This window comes from Schistocerca gregaria, chromosome 2 (assembly GCF_023897955.1).
Source record: "Schistocerca gregaria isolate iqSchGreg1 chromosome 2, iqSchGreg1.2, whole genome shotgun sequence".
In the NCBI taxonomy this organism is placed as follows: domain Eukaryota; kingdom Metazoa; phylum Arthropoda; class Insecta; order Orthoptera; family Acrididae; genus Schistocerca; species Schistocerca gregaria.
Window position 1 is genome coordinate 508,043,096 of NC_064921.1, and position 19,844 is coordinate 508,062,939.

General features: G+C 43.4%; 1 protein-coding gene across 1 annotated transcript in view; it reads right to left on the reverse strand.

Annotated features, from left to right (window-relative positions):
* LOC126329072 (uncharacterized) overlaps positions 1-19,844 on the reverse strand; it is a 535,869-nt gene that overhangs the window by 78,426 nt on the left and 437,599 nt on the right. Inside the window, exons 10-11 of the mRNA XM_049996104.1 lie at positions 14,604-14,797; positions 3,539-3,748 (exon numbers count right to left, since the gene is read on the reverse strand). Of these exons, the coding sequence (XP_049852061.1) occupies positions 3,539-3,748; positions 14,604-14,797 (404 nt within the window). The remainder of the gene's footprint in view (positions 1-3,538; positions 3,749-14,603; positions 14,798-19,844) is intronic.

Here is a 19,844-nt window from a genome sequence, read left to right on the forward strand (position 1 = left end):
AGCACCGCCTAAGGCAGAATGAGGCGGGCATTTGGTAGCTGGCTGTGGAGATATAGCCGATAAACTTATTTTTGATAGCCGTGGCAGCATAATTCCGATCAGTAAATGTCGCAGTCCTCCTCGAAAGTTCGTTTTTGTACACTAACGAAACATAACCACAGATAGTTCCTTGATAGAAAGTAATAAAAAGCCGTATTAGGCAATCAATAACCTTAATTATATTTTTCCTGATGCATTATCATCTTCCTCCTGCATTCTGAAACACATTTAAGATGTAATAGTTTAAGATTCACTAGTACTGTCAATCTCTTTATGTAGTTTTGTTTAGAAATGGAAATAACATTGACATAAACATTGTGTGTTACTGATGAAGCATACATAGTGTGTGTGTGTGTGTGTGTGTGTGTGTGTGTGTGTGTGTGTGTGTGTGTGTGTGTGTGTGTTGTATGCTTTAGTATTTTTTAATAAATGACACAGACGTTTTAGATGTCGAGAAACTGTGAGCTACAAAAGTATTGCCAATATCTTCCCATATTTTAAAGTGGAAATAATATTTATGTAAACATTGTGTGTCGCTGATGAAGCTCACATATTTTTGATAAATAACACAGACATTTTATAGATGTAGAAATACTACAGGCTACAGCAGGTCTGCCAATATCATTACGTATTTTACCCAAGGAAATAGCAATGACAAAGGTTAAGTGTGAGTTTACAGATTTTTGATGAGGCACATACGTTTTAGAGTTGGAAACAGTGTAAGCTGCACAAGTGTTTTCATTATCATAATATATTTCTAATAAATAATACAGGTCGCTCAGACACTTTGGAACATGGCGCCAATTTCTGCAGTTCAGATCGTTCGGATACTTTTGAACGTTACCATGATGGTGGCTCGTTTTAATGGCTGTGATTGGGACCTCTACGTGTGTGTGTGTGTGTGTGTGTGTGTGTGTGTGTGTGTGTGTGGTTCTCTCTTTGGCCAATTGGTGTGGCTTAAGATGGAATTGAAAAAAAAAAAAAAGAATTTGATTGGACACTAAAATACTAGGCTGACGTTGGAAGATCTGATTGGCCTGCCTCCAAGAAATGGGAGTGACTTATGAGGGATTAGGGATGTGATGATACCATAGAGGGGCACGCCATGAGTACCGTACAGTAAACATATCCATACCGAAAAATACTTGAGGATAAGCTTGACAATACTATGATATGTACTATAAGCTGAAATGTTTTAAAAAAGAAGAATCTAAAAGCTATATGAATTTTCATTATGTATGGAAAACGCGAATGAACTTCTATCCCAACAGATAGATCAGTAATAGTAAACTAAGACACTAACGAAAAAACGGAAATGCACTCTAAACACTCTTGTAATGACAAACTATATTTTTATAGTAAATGCAAAAATTCAATTGTGGTATCGGTAGTAGGCGACTTTGTTATTTCGATTGAAATTCCTTCCCAATGTTTCAGAAAAAATATCAGTGTTTCCTCCATAAAATAAGAAAATCGTTATTTCCAGAAGCTTCATACTTGTCTCACTACACTGACAATTTTGTTGCCTTGGGGTTCGATTCTCATTACGTTTTTGCCAGGACTTATGGATTTATGAGTACCTGTAATGGTGGTGTACGTCTTCAAAAGCAATTTTTCAAGGAAAAATCTGAAACCGCCACACCATTTAATCACGTGAGTTTGCAAGATTTTATTTTTTACTTTTCACTTAAAGTTTTCTGTGAAAAACCAATTATATTGCCTGCTGACATTTTTTATTTAATTGTATCCCAAATCAGAGCGATTGCTTGTCGGTCAAAATGTTAGGAGGTAATAACACAGAAAACCGCTTCTCTGTTTGAATATTACCACAGAGTGGACAGTTGACGCAGAAGCTTAGGAAAGACAGCGAGACTCAACTGAAATGGGAAGCTCAAGATAGACAGAAAGGGAAGAAGCTGCTGGAATCCTATACCGCATGCCGACCCAAAGTCTTCACATCACCAAGTGACTGAACTGACTTTGTTTATATCATACACTAGGTAAGTACCCGGCGGTGCCCAGGTATGTGTTCTATTAGTACACCTCCTGCTTCCCTACTCTGCCCATCTGCTGTGCCCTCTCAGTCTGTCCATTCCTCCTCTGTTTTTCCTGTGTCTATCTTCTGTTCTCACTTCAGTCTCTGTCCATTTCGTTATGTTCCTTTTCTCTTTCTTCCCCTCCCCTCTTTATGTCCATCTCCTCCTACCTGATACCCGTGTCCATATCTTCCTTCCCTCTCTTGGTCTGTCCGTCTGTTCCTCCCCTTCTCTCTCCACGTTATAACTCCCCCAACCCAACAGACTGATACTGGTACTTGCTTCCACTTTATTTCCGTCCGGATAGTAAATTTTGTGTGTGGCAAGTTTGGCTGAACTCATTACAATGGTTTTGGGGAAATGTGGAACCTACACACTTTTTTTTGCTTTATTGAGATTCGATTCACCCCGAAGGGGGTAGGCTGGCAGCAGCTTAGTATGCTGCTCTTCAGCCTACAGAATATTTTTTTTTTTTTTTACAAAATGAAGCTAGTAAATAATAAAAGCAGGCGATAAAATTGGTGACTTAAATGGTAAAATTGGGGAACTTAAAAAATAAAACAAATGGTTGGCGATGCTAATAAAATACAGAGGAAGCAGACAGGTAAAATAATAGACAGGTAATTAAAAAACACGGCGACAGTCTGGTTTCTGTTTGGAAGAGATAAAAAATTCACACCCAGCGACAGCAAGATTTCTGTTCGCAACACTTTAGAAAAGACGCACAACACTGTACACTTACTTGAACACTGCACTAAAAAGTTCGCACAAATATGACACACAACAGCCGACTGCAGATGGGGGGAACCTGGACAGATGACGGAGAAGAAATGGGGAAAGGAGAGGAAAAACGAAGTGGGGGGGGGGGGGGGACGGGGGAAAGGACGTGGACTCATAAGAGGGGAAGGGGGAGGGGTCGGGGAAGAAGGGAGAGGGAGTGGAGAAAGGCAGAGGAGGTGAATCCAAAAGGATTCGGGGCAGGTGGGGGGGGGGGGGGAGGGGGAAGAGACGGGAGGCAGAGAGAGGGCAGGCGGGAAAAAAACAGGATGGAAAGGGGGGGGGGAGGGAACCTACACACGTACACTCTTGCACTTCATTTGGATACATGATGTTTCACAATATCTATTACGATATGGGTTTCTAGCGCTTGTAGAGGATATTCAGTAGATAGTTTTGGTAAGGGACCCATGTCCGGGAAATTACCATTTGGGTGTAAAATACGAGGGGCCTTCAATAAGTAATGCAGCACGTTGTTTTCTCGGCCAGTTTCGGTTGAAGAAATGTGGGATTTGTTGTGGTACATCGTGGAATATTCCCGCTTCAGCCACTACAGTTTCACCAAGTTCCGAAAGATGTCAGCACTATACGTAACCTTCAAAACGGCAGCGAAAGCATTAATTACTGAACACCCCTCGTAGTTTAAAGATAGGAAAGGCTGTGAGTTGGCGCGGCCAGCTGCTCACCTGAGGACGGCGCGGCGGTGGTGGGGGAGTCGGTGGGGGCGGCGGTGGGGCGGGCGCCGGCGGCCGCCCCCGCGGTGCCGGCCTGCTGCGGCCTGCCGGCGTCCGTCTTGCACTTGCAGGACTCGGGGCGCGCGCCCCAGCACACGCCCACGCCGGCGCAGCTGTAGAGCCCACGGCCCTGGCCGCCGATGCCGCTGGCGAACGACCGCCCTGCACACCGCACAGCCGGCGCTCACTTTCGTACTCTACCGTACCCTGTCCAAAAGGTGGTGAAAGGAAGCCGTGGCATAGGGTTTACGAGGAATGCATGGCAGACATTCAGCCAATCCTACGGCTCCTGCAACCACAGCAAACACCAGCAGTTGCCAAACTGTCACCCCAACCATTACTGCACTTGTCATTTGCACTAGGCTGTCCTGTCGTATAATTTACTCCGTAGTGAGATCTTTGTTTTTGCTATTTCTTACAGCAGGGGTTCCAAACAAAATTTTCTCGAGGACCCCGTCATCGAGCATGATTCGTACCTTGTCATATCACAGTATCAAGTACCTAAAAAAGCCAAATGAATCTTTTTGTCCGTTTTCTATTTTTGGTACTTAGAAAAATCATTGACATATTCATTATTGAAAAAATATTGAGATTAAAACTTTTTCAATTTAGCCATCATTGTTATTGTTAAATTTTTGATTACTGCCCAAAATCTTTGTCTTCAAATCTAGGTGTTTGGTATAACAAACTCTTTAAAAAAATAAAAATTGAGTTGTTGTGGTCTTCAGTCCTGAGACTGGTTTGGTGCAGCTCTCCATGCTACTCTATCCTGTGCAAGCTTCTTCATCTCCCAGTACCTACTGCAACCTACACCTTTCTGAATCTGTTTAGTGTATTCATCTCTTGGTCTCCCGCTACGATTTTTACCCTCCACGCTGCCATCCAATACTAAATTGGTGCTCCCTTGATGGCTCAGAACATGTCCTACCAACCGATCCCTTCTTCTGGTCAAGTTGTGCCACAAACTTCTCTTCTCCCCAATCCTATTCAATACTTCCTCATTAGTTATGTAAAAATTGAGTATGAAATCAAAATTACAGGAAAAATTAAAACTTGAGTGTATTGGTCTTTCAAGTGTACTACACTTGAGATTGCATTGAGTAGACATGCGTGAAAAATAAGAAAACACTAATTTCATACAAGGTATTATTTATTAGAAAAAATACAGTTACAACAGAGTACTCCATCAGTATACAGTTAGTTTTAATTTTCGGTTCTTAATGAGATGAGTTCAATCTGACCTTTGAGTCCATTATTTCTGAATTATTAGGTTCCAAACTTAAAACTTTCACTCTGAAATCCGACCGCATGTCGAGCCGATTCCTATATTTGTTTTCCATGAAACACATGGAAGAAAATACTTGCTCACATCCATATGTGGTTGAAAATGGAAGGATCTTTTTCATAGCCTTATCCCCAAGTTTCTTGTAGTCCTTGCGGGCTTATGCCCAGAAGTCAGTAATTTTATCACCGATGTGTAAAGTGACTGTCAGTTGTCAGCTGCAAAGAGGCAGCGCGCGCAGTCTAACGGCATACAGCAGAACTATTTGCCTCTATCTAATTCTAGTTTTGCACCAGCGTGTGCTAGCTTCAGTTGGCTCTAGGAAGACGCTAGACGCAGAAGTTAGCTTTCGTTAAAGCTCTGCTCATTCACGAAGCGGCCAAAACAAAAAATCTGTTATCATACGAAATATATTTAATACATTTTTAATTCTAATAGCATGTTGCGGAGCCCTGTGGCATAGCTCGCGGACCCCTGGCAGTCCGCGGACCACCTGTTGGGAACCACTGCCTTACAGTGTTGACGTTAATGTTTTGTTTGTAAAATGTAAGCTTACACTGCCGGACGTACCACAGTTAATCAGATGTTCCAGGCTGTTATGCCCTGGTCGAATGAATTTCACACTTACAGACAACGTTTCGGCTCCATCTGTGGAGGACAATTTCATGGGGGATCGTAGCTTATTTGAGTGTTCGATTCAAACCCTGGCTCGCTACTGACCGTGGTGTAACGCCATATGCTTTGAATACCTCAGCACAATTGGCCGTTGTCAGTTGCTGTCGTGCGCTGTTGCTGTCACCCTATGATGGAAGACAGGTACACATCTTTTTCAGCAGCGGGTTCCAGATGTCATTCAATTTCCCGCCCTCCTGTTTCCTATTAAAATTCATAGGCGTTTAACGATCTCTATGGCATTTTTGTATATCCTTTCATGGTATCCGCTTGTGGCTACCGATACTCGAGTCTTACCAGTTCTACTGTAGTCAGTATCTAGCCAGGGTGTGAATCCCTCACTCAAAGAAGCTGCGATCCCCCATCAAAATGTCCACCGCAGATGGGGATGAAACATTGGGTATTAATGTGAAACACATTCGACCATGGAATAAGAGTCAGGAACATTTTAATCAGTGTGACATTTCCGGCCGTAAAAGTTTACATTTTACAAGGAGAATTTTTCCTCTAATAATTTTCCTATGAAGGTCGATTTTGTACCTATTTTATGACTGACATTTTATCCGTGTACCAGTCTTAAACCACAGGGCGATAGCAACAGCAGATAACGGCAATCGACAACGGCCATTTGCACTCGGGTATTCAAAATACGTGATGTCACACCACTGTGTGGGAGCACGCGTAAACGGAATGTCGCTGCAGTCAGTAGCGAGTCAGTGTGTGTATCGGACACTCAAAGAAGCTACGACCTATCTTGGAAATGTCATCCGCAGATGGGGACGAAACTTTGGGTTTCAGATGGTTCAATTGGTTCTGAGCACTATGGGACTTAACATCTGAGGTCATCAGTCCCCTAGAACTTAGAACTACTTAAACCTAACTAACCTAAGGACATCACACACATCCATGCCCGAGGCAGGATTCGAACCTGCGACCGTAGCGGTCGCGCGGTTCCAGACTGTAGCGCTTAGAACCGCTCGGACACTGCGTCCGGTGAAACTTTGGGTTTAAATGTGAAATCCAATAGACCGTGGCATAGTAGGTTGGAACATTTTATTAATTGTGAATATTTTCTTCATTATTATTGTTGTTGTATGACAGTGAACAATATCAGAAGGCACTTCGTCAATTTCTCTGCCTCGTGATGGCTGGGTGTTGTGTGATGTCCTTAGGTTAGTTAGGTTTAAGTAGTTCTAAGTTCTGGGGGACTGATGACCATAGATGTTAAGTCCCATAGTGCTCAGAGCCATTTGAACCACTTCGTCAACTGCTATTCAGTGGTGAAGTTCCATGTCGCTCTCTTAGCCAGGGCATTGTCGTATGAGGCCAGTCGAGAGAAATGGTCTGGCCATTACGTGCCCACACCGCCAACAATTGTTCATGCTAATGCTTTCAACTATTTTTTTTTTTTCATACTCCGCAAGCCACCTGACGGTGTGTGGCGGAGGGTACCCTGAGTACCTCTATCGGTTCTGCCTTCTATTCCAGTCTCGTATTGTACGTGGAAAGAAGGATTGTCGGTATGCTTCTGTGTGGGCTCTAATCTCTCTGATTTTATCCTCATGGTCTCTTCGCGAGATATACGTAGGAGGGAGCAATATACTGCTTGACTCTTCGGTGAAGGTATGTTCTCGAAACTTTAACAAAAGCCCGTACCGAGCTACTGAGCGTCTCTCCTGCAGAGTCTTCCACTGGAGTTTATCTATCATCTCCGTAACGCTTTCGCGATTACTTAATGATCCTGTAACGAAGCGCGCTGCTCTCCGTTGGATCTTCTCTATCTCTTCTATCAACCCTATCTGGTACGGATCCCACACTGCTGAGCAGTATTCAAGCAGTGGGCGAACAAGCGTACTGTAACCTACTTCCTTTGTTGTCGGATTGCATTTCCTTAGGATTCTTCCAATGAATCTCAGTCTGGCATCTGCTTTACTGACGATCAACTTTATATGATCATTCCATTTTAAATCACTCCTAATGCGTACTCCCTGATAATTTATGGAATTAACTGCTTCCAGTTGCTGACCTGGTATTTTGTAGCTAAATGATAAGGGACCTATCTTTCTATGTATTCGCATCACATTACACTTGTCTACATTGAGATTCAATTGCCATTCCGTGCACCATGCGTTAATTCGCTGCAGATCCTCCTGCATTTCAGTACAATTTTCCATTGTTGCAACCTCTCGATACACCACAGCATCATCTGCAAAAAGCCTCAGTGAACTTCCGATGTCATCCACAAGGTCATTTATGTATATTGTGAATAGCAACAGTCCTATGACACTCCCCTGCGGCACACCTGAAATCACTCTTACTTCGGAAGACTTCTCTCCATTGAGAATGACATGCTGCGTTCTGTTATCTAGGAACTCCTCAATTCAATCACACAATTGATGTGATAGTCCGTATGCTCTTACTTTGTTCATTAAACGACTGTGGGGAACTGTGTCAAAAGCCTTGCGGAAGTCAAGAAACACGACATCTACCTGTGAACCCGTGTCTATGGCCCTCTGAGTCTCGTGGACGAATAGCGCGAGCTGGGTTTCACACGACCGTCTTTTTCGAAACCCATGCTGATTCCTACAGAGTAGATTTCTAGTCTCCAGAAAAGACATTATACAGCAGATTTCTAGTCTCCAGAAAAGACGTTATACTCGAACATAATACGTGTTCCAAAATTCTGTTATTGTTGATCAGAGGCCTACCATGGTAAAAGGAAAATGGGGGACGATTGGTTAGCATCACACGTACGCCACAGTAGTACTGATAAGGACTTAAATTTTACTTTGCCAATAATAATTATAGGTACGCTGTCTGCAATCAAACCATACACCAACTCAGCTCTTTGTAAAGTCAAATCAGGGAAGTGCGAGGAAGCCGTCAGCCATATGCACCGCATCATGGGCAAAGCTTCGCACAATTAAATTAATTTACAGAAATCGTCATAAGAAATGATCATGTCATTAAAAAAGGACAGTGCCAGTGTGGCAACTGTGATAGAGTCAGTAGAGCTTTTCCATTGTTATATTAGAAAAGATGCTTAAGAAGATTGAACTGAATATTTGGTGTGAGCTTTTGATGTACGTGATTAGAAAACTTATGTTTTCACAAGTTTTGACTATTAATTGCAAGACTGTGACTAGCGACTGATTCCGAATGAAATTATCTCGGGAACTCAGTATTAGTTACACAAAGAAATCCCACTCACAGTTTGAATTATAAATATTGTAATACTGAGGTAATCTGTTTTCCATTCTGCCTTCCAAATAGACGACAAGGTTTCTTTTTTACCTCGATTTTTCGTTATGTTACAAATAAGTAGAAAGTTTGATCATAAAACGGCGAGCGACCACTGAGATTTTCACCCGCGAAAGCAGCATTATTCCTGAAATATTTAACTCAAATTATCTCGTCCTAGAGATCTTCAACAGAATTCTAGTTTGGAGCGAATGATAATATGATGATGTATTGTTAAGATAACGTATGCATTATACCTTGACTTAAATTCCACAATAAAAGATTTCCCCATAAGTCCAAAAGTATAATCTTAAAATTTTGCTACCGCAAATAGAACCGAAAAGAAATGTAGTAGAGCTCTTCGAGAAGACACTTGATCTCTGTACATCAAATAGCTTCCGAGTTTGATTGAGTGGAATGAAGTGTTAGGTTATGTTCATATTCTGGCCAGGACGTGGCATGTGGCCGAGCGGTTCTAGGCGCTACAGTCTGGAACCGCGCGGGAGCTACGATCGCAGGTTCGAATCCTGACTCGGGCATGGATGTGTGTGATGTCCTTAGGTTAGTTAGGTTTAAGTAGTTCTAAGTTATAGGTGACTGATAACCTCAGAAGTTAAGTCCCATAATGCTGACAGCCATTTTAGCCATTTTGAACCACGGCGTGGCATATGGTCCACGCCCCCACGTCACTGCTAAAGTAATCTCGAACACACTGTAGAGACTGTCCGACGGGGAACGGTCAGTATTAACCGATATAGAGGAACGATCATTGGAGGCAAAAAGGTCTCGTAAACATGTGCTCTAACGTGCATAGCTTAAGAGCTATGCGTACTTGTACAGTATAATAGATGTGTTTCACAGGAGCGAAGATGAACAAGTTCTCATAGCTCATAAGGTATTCATTTTAGAGCCCAATGTGTATAGGAACTTTTTGCTTCCATGATCGTTCCCGTCATATCCCTGAATATTGACCGTTCTTCCTGTAGAATGCACAGTGCGCCATTTTGGACGCATTCCAAATTCCTGACCTTTTACCTTTCCCACACATTGGTTTACGTATTCTAAATTTACCAAGGAGACGAGATAACCGTGGCGAGCCACGGGACAGGAAGGAATGAACACAGAGTTACCAAAATGTATAAGATCACTGCAGGAAATACACTTACTGAAAGCAATTAATACACTTCTGGAAATGGAAAAAAGAACACATTGACACCGGTGTGTCAGACCCACCATACTTGCTCCGGACACTGCGAGAGGGCTGTACAAGCAATGATCACACGCACGGCACAGCGGACACACCAGGAACCGCGGTGTTGGCCGTCGAATGGCGCTAGCTGCGCAGCATTTGTGCACCGCCACCGTCAGTGTCAGCCAGTGGCATACGGAGCTCCATCGCAGTCTTTAACACTGGTAGCATGCCGCGACAGCGTGGACGTGAACCGTATGTGCAGTTGACGGACTTTGAGCGAGGGCGTATAGTGGGCATGCGGGAGGCCGGGTGGACGTACCGCCGAATTGCTCAACACGTGGGGCGTGAGGTCTCCACAATACATCGATGTTGTCGCCAGTGGTCGGCGGAAGGTGCACGTGCCCGTCGGCCTGGGACCGGACCGCAGCGACGCACGGATGCACGCCAAGACCGTAGGATCCTACGCAGTGCCGTAGGGGACCGCACCGCCACTTCCCAGCAAATTAGGGACACTGTTCCTCCTGGGGTATCGGCGAGGACCATTCGCAACCGTCTCCATGAAGCTGGGCTACGGTCCCGCACACCGTTAGGCCGTCTTCCGCTCACGCCCCAACATCGTGCAGCCCGCCTCCAGTGGTGTCGCGACAGGCGTGAATGGAGGGACGAGTGGAGACGTGTCGTCTTCAGCGATGAGAGTCGCTTCTGCCTTGGTGCCAATGATGGTCGTATGCGTGTTTGGCGCCGTGCAGATGAGCGCCACAGTCAGGACTGCATACGACCGAGGCACACAGGGCCAACACCCGACATCATGGTGTGGGGAGCGATCTCCTACACTGGCCGTACACCTCTGGTGATCGTCGAGGGGACACTGAATAGTGCACCGTACATCCAAACCGTAATCGAACCCATCGTTCTACCATTCCTAGACCGGCAAGGGAACTTGCTGTTCCAACAGGACAACGCATGTCCGCATGTATCCCGTGCCAGCCAACGTGCTCTAGAAGGTGTAAGTCAACTACCCTGGCCAGCAAGATCTCCGGATCTGTCCCCCATTGAGCATGTTTGGGACTGGATGAAGCGTCGTCTCACGCGGTCTGCACGTCCAGCACGAACGCTGGTCCAACTGAGGCGCCAGGTGGAAATGGGCTGGCAAGCCGTTCCACAGGACTACATCCAGCATCTCTACGATCGTCTCCATGGGAGAATAGCAGCCTGCATTGCTGCGAAAGGTGGATATACACTGTACTAGTGCCGACATTATGCATGCTCTGTTGCCTGTGTCTATGTGCCTGTGGTTCTGTCAGTGTGATCATGTGATGTATCTGACCCCAGGAATGTGTCAATAAAGTTTCCCTTCCTGGGACAATGAATTCACGGTGTTCTTATTTCAATTTCCAGGAGTGTACTTGGTAGAAAACGATAGCAATGATATACTCCAGACCAACAGAGGAAGTAATACCGCCTTACAACAAAGCGTATACCAATAAAAGGAAAACTACTAAGGAATAAGCTTTCTTAAACACTATTATTAATTATTCATACAAAAAACCTACAATTGTCTTAAAAACATAGTTGAATCACTACTATTAGAGCAGCAAAGTGGATTTCGGAAGGAAAAGTCTTGTAGTGGCAATATTATAGTAATAATTCAGGTGATGTTGAAGGAATTAGATTAGAAAAATTGAACACTGAAAGAATTAGATGAGTTTTGCTATTTTTGCAGCCAAATAACTTGCGGTAGCCGAATTAGAGAGCATACAAAATTAAAACTTGCTAAACCAGAAAAACAGTTTCTGAAACCGGTTTTTATTCATATCCAATACAAATTTATGTGTTAGGAAGTATCTTCTGAAGTTATTTGTTTTCAGTGAAGCTCTTAGGGAAGTGAAGCGTAGACGATAAATTCAAAAAATGGCTCTGAGCACTATGGGACTCAACTGCTGTGGTCATTAGTCCCCTAGAACTTAGAACTACTTAAACCTAACTAACCCTAAGGACATCACACACATCCATGCCTGAGGCAGGATTCGAACCTGCGACCGTAGCAGTCGCACGGTTCCGGACTGCGCGCCTAGAACCTCGAGACCACCGCGGCCGGCGACGATAAATTGTTTGCACAGTAAGCGAATAGAATAGTTGAATCGTGGTGCTACAAAAGAACGCTGAAGATTAGATTGGTGGATCGAGTAACTAATAAGCAGGTACTGAAACACATTGGGGAAAAAAAGAAGTTATGGTTCAATTGGACTAAAATAAGGGATCAGTTGGCAGACATACTCTGAGGCATCAATGAATCATCAGTTTGCTAATAGACGGAAGTGTGGGAGGTAAAAATTGTAGAGGGAGACCAAGAAGGTGAGTAGTGTAAACGTGTTCAAATGTATGCACATTGAATCATCTACACAGAATGAAGAGGCTTCAACAGGATAAAGTAGCGTGCAGAATATCGAACATAGGTCCCGACTAGGAATGTTAATATTTTTAAAAATATCGGGAATCCGCTACATCGATATTTAAGATGTATCGTTACTGGTTCACTGCGTGTCGGATGAAGAATAGATATGTCGACGGTAGAAAATATTGACCTATAGGCCTATAAAAACAATGGCTGCACACTTTAAATATGTATGTTAAAAATTGTTTTTTAACGCAACTGGTGTGTTGTTTCTTTAGATCGGAAACCTTGTTGTTCCATTCACACCACCACCCCCCAGCACAGTCGGACTTCTGCTTTGTGCCATCTATACTTGCTTCACACAGTCAAAGAGAGAGACTAGACTTAATGAAAGTTCAAAAAGTAGTAAGACACCTTTTTCGTTTGTGGTAAGTTCCTATGGGATCAAACTGTTGAGGTCATCGATCCCTAGGCTTGCACACTACTTAGTATATCTAACTTAAACTAACTTACGCTAAGGACAACACACACACCCATGCCCGAGGGAGGACACCACCTTCCGACGGGGGGAGCCGCGCGAACCGTGGCAAGGTGCCACAGACCGCGCAGCTACCTCTCGCGGCTAAGACACCTTCCCACAATGCAGGTAAAATTATGTTACACTACAATTTGAAAAGAACAATTTCAAATATTTACCGAAAATAGAAAATATATATATTGTGAAATAAATATATCGGCCCTCAGTATTGCAATTTCGATAACGATGTATCAGGAAAACTAATGTCTCTGAAATACATCGGTACTTTTTGGAGAAAATATCGATGTATTGATATTTTATCGTCAGCCCTATTTCCGACTGGAAACCACAACAACAACAACAACAACAACGAAAGAAAGTATACAAAAGAGGAAGGCGTTGAAAATTTTCGACGAGTCAGCCAACATATTTTATGCAGTATTTTAGCAAGACAAGTGTACCCCAGGCACTTAATACGAATTGTTGAAAGCCTATATAAACAAACAAAAATCATAAGATACACGAGAAGAAGGAAGACTGGCGCCTAACAATTAATAGGAGTAGCTCATCGTCTACGCTTTAGTATTGACGTAGCCAAAGAAAATCAAAGCCAACCAGGAAACAAAAATAGGATCAGATAACTGGGTAAACGTCAAGATGCAAGTTGACGACCAAATAATTTTACAATAGGTGGAGGATGATCAACAAAGAGCAATTCTTTGCCTAGGCTAGATACGCAAGGGTTACAGTTTCAGTATTTCTCACAGAACTACTAACAAAAAATTATGGCTCTTAAGGGAAATAATGTTAAATGGTAATGCTTTAGGGAAAGTTTTCGGTTTTAACTTCTTAGGTTGTGAGGTTAGCTACCACCTGAAAATGACATGCACAATAAATTTAATAAATATCAAATTATTCGTGCTACAGTACAAAGAATGCTAGGCAGACAAGTGCGGAAGGAAACGAAAATAAAATTTGCTAAAGTGATGGGTACAACTGTCTTGATATACGGCTCAGAATCGTGGAAAATAAGAACGCAAAATAAAACAACAGGCGATTATAATTAAAGTGCAGCTACTCACGAAGGTCCAGTATGGGCTGTAATTACTATATTGTAGCGGAATTTGGTAGGTATGCTAATAGGTTAATACCGATTAGGCTGGAAAAAATTAGTTCCAGTTTTGGCCACCAGATGCAAACCTGGTGTTGTACAGCACCTCGTCAACGTTTCCGTTGCTCGTACTGAGCAAATTGTGTAAATGGCAGTTAGTATAAAATCAATATTACGCCTTTCTCTCTTGTTTGATCTTTTCTGCCTGCATCCCATTCCTAATCACTTACATATGGAAACATTCCTGTACGTCTTCCTTGCATCCACAAAGACAAAACTGCGCCTGGTGGCCAAAATATGAACAAATTTTTTTCAATAGAAATCAGTTCCGCGTCAACGCATTAAAATATCTACCAAGTTTCGCTGCCGTACGATAATTACAGCGCACACTGGCTCTCTGTGAGTAACTGCACTTTGATTATACCCACGTGGTACGTGTACAAGCCACTGGAATGAAATCTTTGAGATAAACGAAATGTTGCAGTCGAAGGGACCACATAAGAAATGAACCATCACTAAGTTCTTGCTCGCAGCTCGATATTTTCTCAGAGGTGATGGTCAACACTTTGGTACGTCTTCGTGGCAAAGCGCGTGGCGGCTGTACTCACGGACGCAGTCCTGAGGACAGAGGGCAGAGATGTTCTCCAGCGGGTCGCAGAAGCCGTCCGGACAGTGGTGGACATCAGGTGTGCAGGTGGCGTAGTGGGGGATCAGCTCCGTCGAGAAGTTGGCCTTTGCGCCCCGCCACGCGCAACCGCCAAGCGGCGCCACCTCGGGACGCCCCGTAGAGTTCCTGCCCTCGCTGTAACAGGGAGCGGCACGCTGCACTGGCGGTCAGGCAGGGAAGGCAGCAGACACAATGCAAAATGTGTGGTGATGTTCACATGGAACACTCCGCAGCACCCGACCTCAAAACAAGTTTGAGAGGCTTCTTGTTACGGGCCATAAAGTGATATTTTAATTCTGTTGTCGTCATGGTAGCCTTTGAGTTTTAACCTATTGGTGTAGTAGCGCAAATTGATGATACTATGGGTTAAATATTTATTGTTTTTTATTGTAATGTCACTTACACTGAGGTAAGAAAAGACGTGGGATACCTCCTAATACTGTATCTGACCTCCTTTTGCCCGGCATTGTGCAAAGCTCGACGTGAAATGGACTAGACAAGTCGAAGGTCACCTGAAGAAATATTGAGCCATGCTGCTTCTAAGCTGTCCATAAATGCAAAAGTATTGCCGGCGCAGGGAGCTGTGTACGAATTGGCCTCTCTGTTCTGTAACGTAAATGTTTTTGGGTCTCATGTTGGATACCTGGGTGGCCAAATCATTCGCTGAACTGTCCAGAATGTTCTTCAAATCAATCGCGAACAACTGTGGCTGGTGACATCGCTCAATGTTATCCATAAAAATTCCATCGTTGTTTGGAAACATGAAGTCCATGAATGGCTGCAAATGGTCTCCAAGTAACCGAAAATAACCATTTCCAGTCAATGATCAGTTTAGTTGGATCAGAGGACCCAGTCCATTCCATGTAAAGACAGGCCACGCCATTACGGAGCTATCACCAGCTTGTACAGGTTCCATGGCTTCGTGTGATCTACGCCATACTAGAGCCGTGTGTTTGCGATGGTGACTTTTAAGAGTTGCACACACTGAGAGGAGAGTGTTGTTGGTATGAAGAAGTGGAATGTTATACCGCTTTGAGTAACGGTCACTCAATTTGCAATATTAGACACTGAACTGCTACTAGAAAATTACGGAACATAACTATTTATTGATTGTACAGTGATGATAACCTGTAAACTGTCCTTATCATCCCCGTGACTATAAACAGTAATCGACGGGAACCATTTATACACGCAAGTAATTGCATTGTCATTACTTTCGTCTGCCTAAGTGGCAAGTGACCATTCACTTAGGTAAAGACAGTGCGTGGCGGTTTGCTAACTGCTGAAGACGCTTAAATTTCGCTCTGATTGTATAGATTCAGGACCTAAAGTGGTGGTGGCAAGTAGGCTTTTTGTTTTTACTCGCATATTTGCAAACATGAAATCGCTTCACTGTGGGACAAATTTTTTATGACATTCGTCTACTATCGTCGACTTCTTTGATGTGAGAACGCTATAGTGCCTATAAGGAAAATGAAATTATCTCCAAACCATACTAGTTTAATGCCAGAGGAATGAAAAGAGTGAAGACAATATTTAAAACAATGGACATTTACTCTAGAAGATAACAAATATCGAAAGGAGTACTTCATGGGAAAATCTTTTTGAAAGAAAATGAAGACATAATAGGGAATAAAATATTTGTTTTGCATCAACTCAAAATAGATCGAAACGTTGTCGAGAAAAATTGCATCGTTGGCTAAGGATTCAGTTATTTCTTTGGTCTGAAATGGTCGGCATTTATTCACAAACTGAGGAGAAGCTGTACCATTACGTAACATGCGAGTAATGTACTGTCAGAAAAGGTAATTGACTAAGCGGTAGGCATGCTCTGAATCAATATCGTGAAAAGGCTGCATAAATCTCATTCATAAAATCTTTGGTTGAGGACAAATGGTAGATAATGCGTAGCAATTATTTCACGTATCTTCTTGCATTTCTTACAGTACATTACTCGCATGTTACGAGAAAAGGGGCTACAATTTGGGCTGTCACATCTGCATGACTGTCCTTCAATTCACACTTAAGTGTCTCGGAGAGAGTTCACGAACCACCTTCAGCCCATTTCTCTACCATTCCAGTCTAGAACAGCGTATGAGGAAAAGGAACACTTAGATGTTTCCATGCGAGCTTTGATGTCTCTTATTTTATTATAATGATTACTTTTTCCTATGTAGGTTGGAGTCAATAACATATTTTCGCATTAGGAAGAGAAAGTCGGTAACTGTAATTTCGTGAGAAGATCCCTCCGCAGTCAAAAAACGTCTTTGTTTCAATGGTTGCCACCCCACCTCGCTTATCGTATCAGTGACACTGTCTCCCCTACTTCGGGAAGCTGCCCTTCTTTGGACTTTTTCGATGAGCTCCGTCAACCCTGCCTGGTAAGCATTCCATACCACACTGCAGTACTCTAGCAGAGGTGTCGTGCAGGCAGTCCCTTTACTAGAGCTGTTGCATATTTTTCGAATAAAACGCAACCCTTGGTTTGCCATCACCACAACGTTTTCTATGTGGTCTTCCCAGTTTTAATGGTTCATAATTGTATTTCTTAGGTATTTAGTTGAACTGACAGCTTTTAGATTTGCTTGAATTATCGTGTAACTGAAATTAAAGGGACTCCTTTTAATACTCATGTGGATGACCTCAAATTTTTCCTCACTTAGAGTCAACTCCTACTTTTCGCGCCAAGCAGTCATCGCTTCTAAGTTATTTTGCAATTTGTTTTGATCTTCTGATAAGAATATAACGTTTGCCGGCAGACTGACGCCAGGGACATGCAACTGTTAGCTGTACTATGGGGCTGCGACTTGCCAACTACGGAAGGTGCTTTGGCACCCCGACATGGACAGGTAACCACAGCCAGGTGGTGCGGGACGTATTTGTGGAGCGACTTTAAAGAAAACCGCCAACGTCTCGTTGTCAAAGAAGGCACTTGCTTAGTCGCTCTTACTCCTTCTCGATCGTCACCGCTGGATTTCGTTGGAACCACGATAACATACAGGAAGCATTACCACATGAGGTGTGCCCGTTTCATCATTGACATCCTTCCAGCGTTATCCTTTCCCTTGTTTCCTGTTAGGCCCCTGCTAAATTACGCTTTTGTTGACTACCTGCTGATGAGCATCGTTTTTTCAGTAATTCCCTAAAAATTTCCGTCTGTGTGCATCCAGTATTTTTTGTACGAATGTAAGGCAACGTTTTACCTAACCTAAAGTACGTGGTTCTGGTAGGCCAAACTGCTCTGTGCTCTCACTAACAAAGGCGTCAGTAAATTTGTTTTCTGTTATAAATATAAGTTTTTATGTAGGCTCATTGCAGAAGAGAAGAGATAGAACTATTATATTACACGGTCAATAGGAAATACGCTGGCCGAACGAAATTTTGATTGCCTCCACCTATCCGGCTACGAGATGTGCCCAGAGGTCCACCCATCCCACTAGCTTCAACAGAAAACTACTACGCACTGCAGGCACGACCGTAAAAAAGAGAAGTTTGGAAAATTTTCATTTGGGTCACATTTCACGCACACCTTTTGCGTAACGTGGGGAGTGCGGTTCATGCATGATGGGGAGCACGGCACATTTTGCTGCTGACGTAAGACGACATGTCGTTACAGTATGGCCAAAGGTGGATAGGTCGCCCATCTCGATTTTTCTGTCTGGGACTGTCTCAAAAATGAAGTGCACAACACTCCCGTTGGTAAGCTTGAAGAAATGGAGCAGTGAACTGTCTTATAGATGTTTACGAGATGGTCTGGCGGAATTTTGAAAGAATTCGTAACTCACTGCTGAGCCGGGATCCGTATTGCATTCAAATACCTGGATGAAGCATTGAACACTACTTTGAAAAACATACGAGTGTACACTAATTTGGAACACGAAACTTGCTGAAGTATTCATTGTTAAGGTAGGCTATGGATGAAATCTGAAACTAATTAGATGGCGAATTAATTGAAAAGCTTGCATTTAAAATAAATGTTTACTAACTAGGTCAATATTTCATGCTGAAATCAGTGGCAGCTTGCAACCACACATTCACAGACATCTTCGAAACGGCTCGTCTGCGGACCCATGGTTTCTGGAACCTTTCTCTTCTATTATTGTCTGCTTTCACGTGACTCAGTTTCAGCTATTAATTATGATACATCCTGTTATTGCTGGCATCCCAGTGTCCGCCAGATCGGGCGAGCGAAATGAAATAATAACGAGGAACGTCATGAGGCATTACTCGTCCTTTGCGCTTCCAGTGTTGCAGCAGCTCGTTATAGCCGTTGTTCGGGTTCAAACTTGGCGCGCGCTGTCATTTTGTAGTATTGGTAGACTGAGTATCTGAGGCTGGACAGGTGCGACGGACTCTAGTTAACGTTAATAGCTGTAATGATGACCAGAGGGAGAGATGACATATTGTCGCAGGAAAAGGTGATGCAGTGTCGCAGGAAAAGATGATGGAGTGTTGTTACAAGAGATTAAATGTTACAAGACGACGGTGGGTACAACACAGGGCCTGGTAATAAGTGGAATATCAGTTTTCTCTCTCTGTAGGAGAAATAAGATAAAAAGTTTACTGCTCAAGCCGTATTATAACTACTCTTTGCCACATGTTAACGATAGTTAGTAGTGCTATAAATATCCACGTAGCACTAGGAACAGAATCTGTAACATTTCATTGGACTGGTTATCTCATTAATCGTTGCAGTGAGTGCCAATTATGTTCCAAAAACTGGGAAGTGTCTACATCTAAACGCCGGGCTGTTTGCGTTTCTCCCAAACCGTGCATTAGTGGCACGCGGCAACCCGCAATACCTTCGCGCGCCGCCTGCACACCGTTAGGCACCTCGCCGCCGTGGACGCTAAGAAACGAGTGCTTTTGCGAACATCATTTCTTACGCCAGGATCCAGGTTACGGTTGTGGGGCGGTGGCGGAGGGGGTCGCAATTTTTTATGCCGTCCTTCATCCTCTCCCGAAAATATAATTTGCCTTCGTCACCACGCTTAACCTGACGCAGATGACTGGGATTTTAATTACCTTATCTTCTTTTCCCTAGAAGACTCGTGTATCACAGGGTGGGAATCTTGTTCTGGATCTGGATCTGGATCTGGACCATCCAGTCGCCATCCCCCCCCCCCCCACTCCTCAGCCATCACAAGGATGGATTGTGTACACCCCATCTGTTGCGACTAGC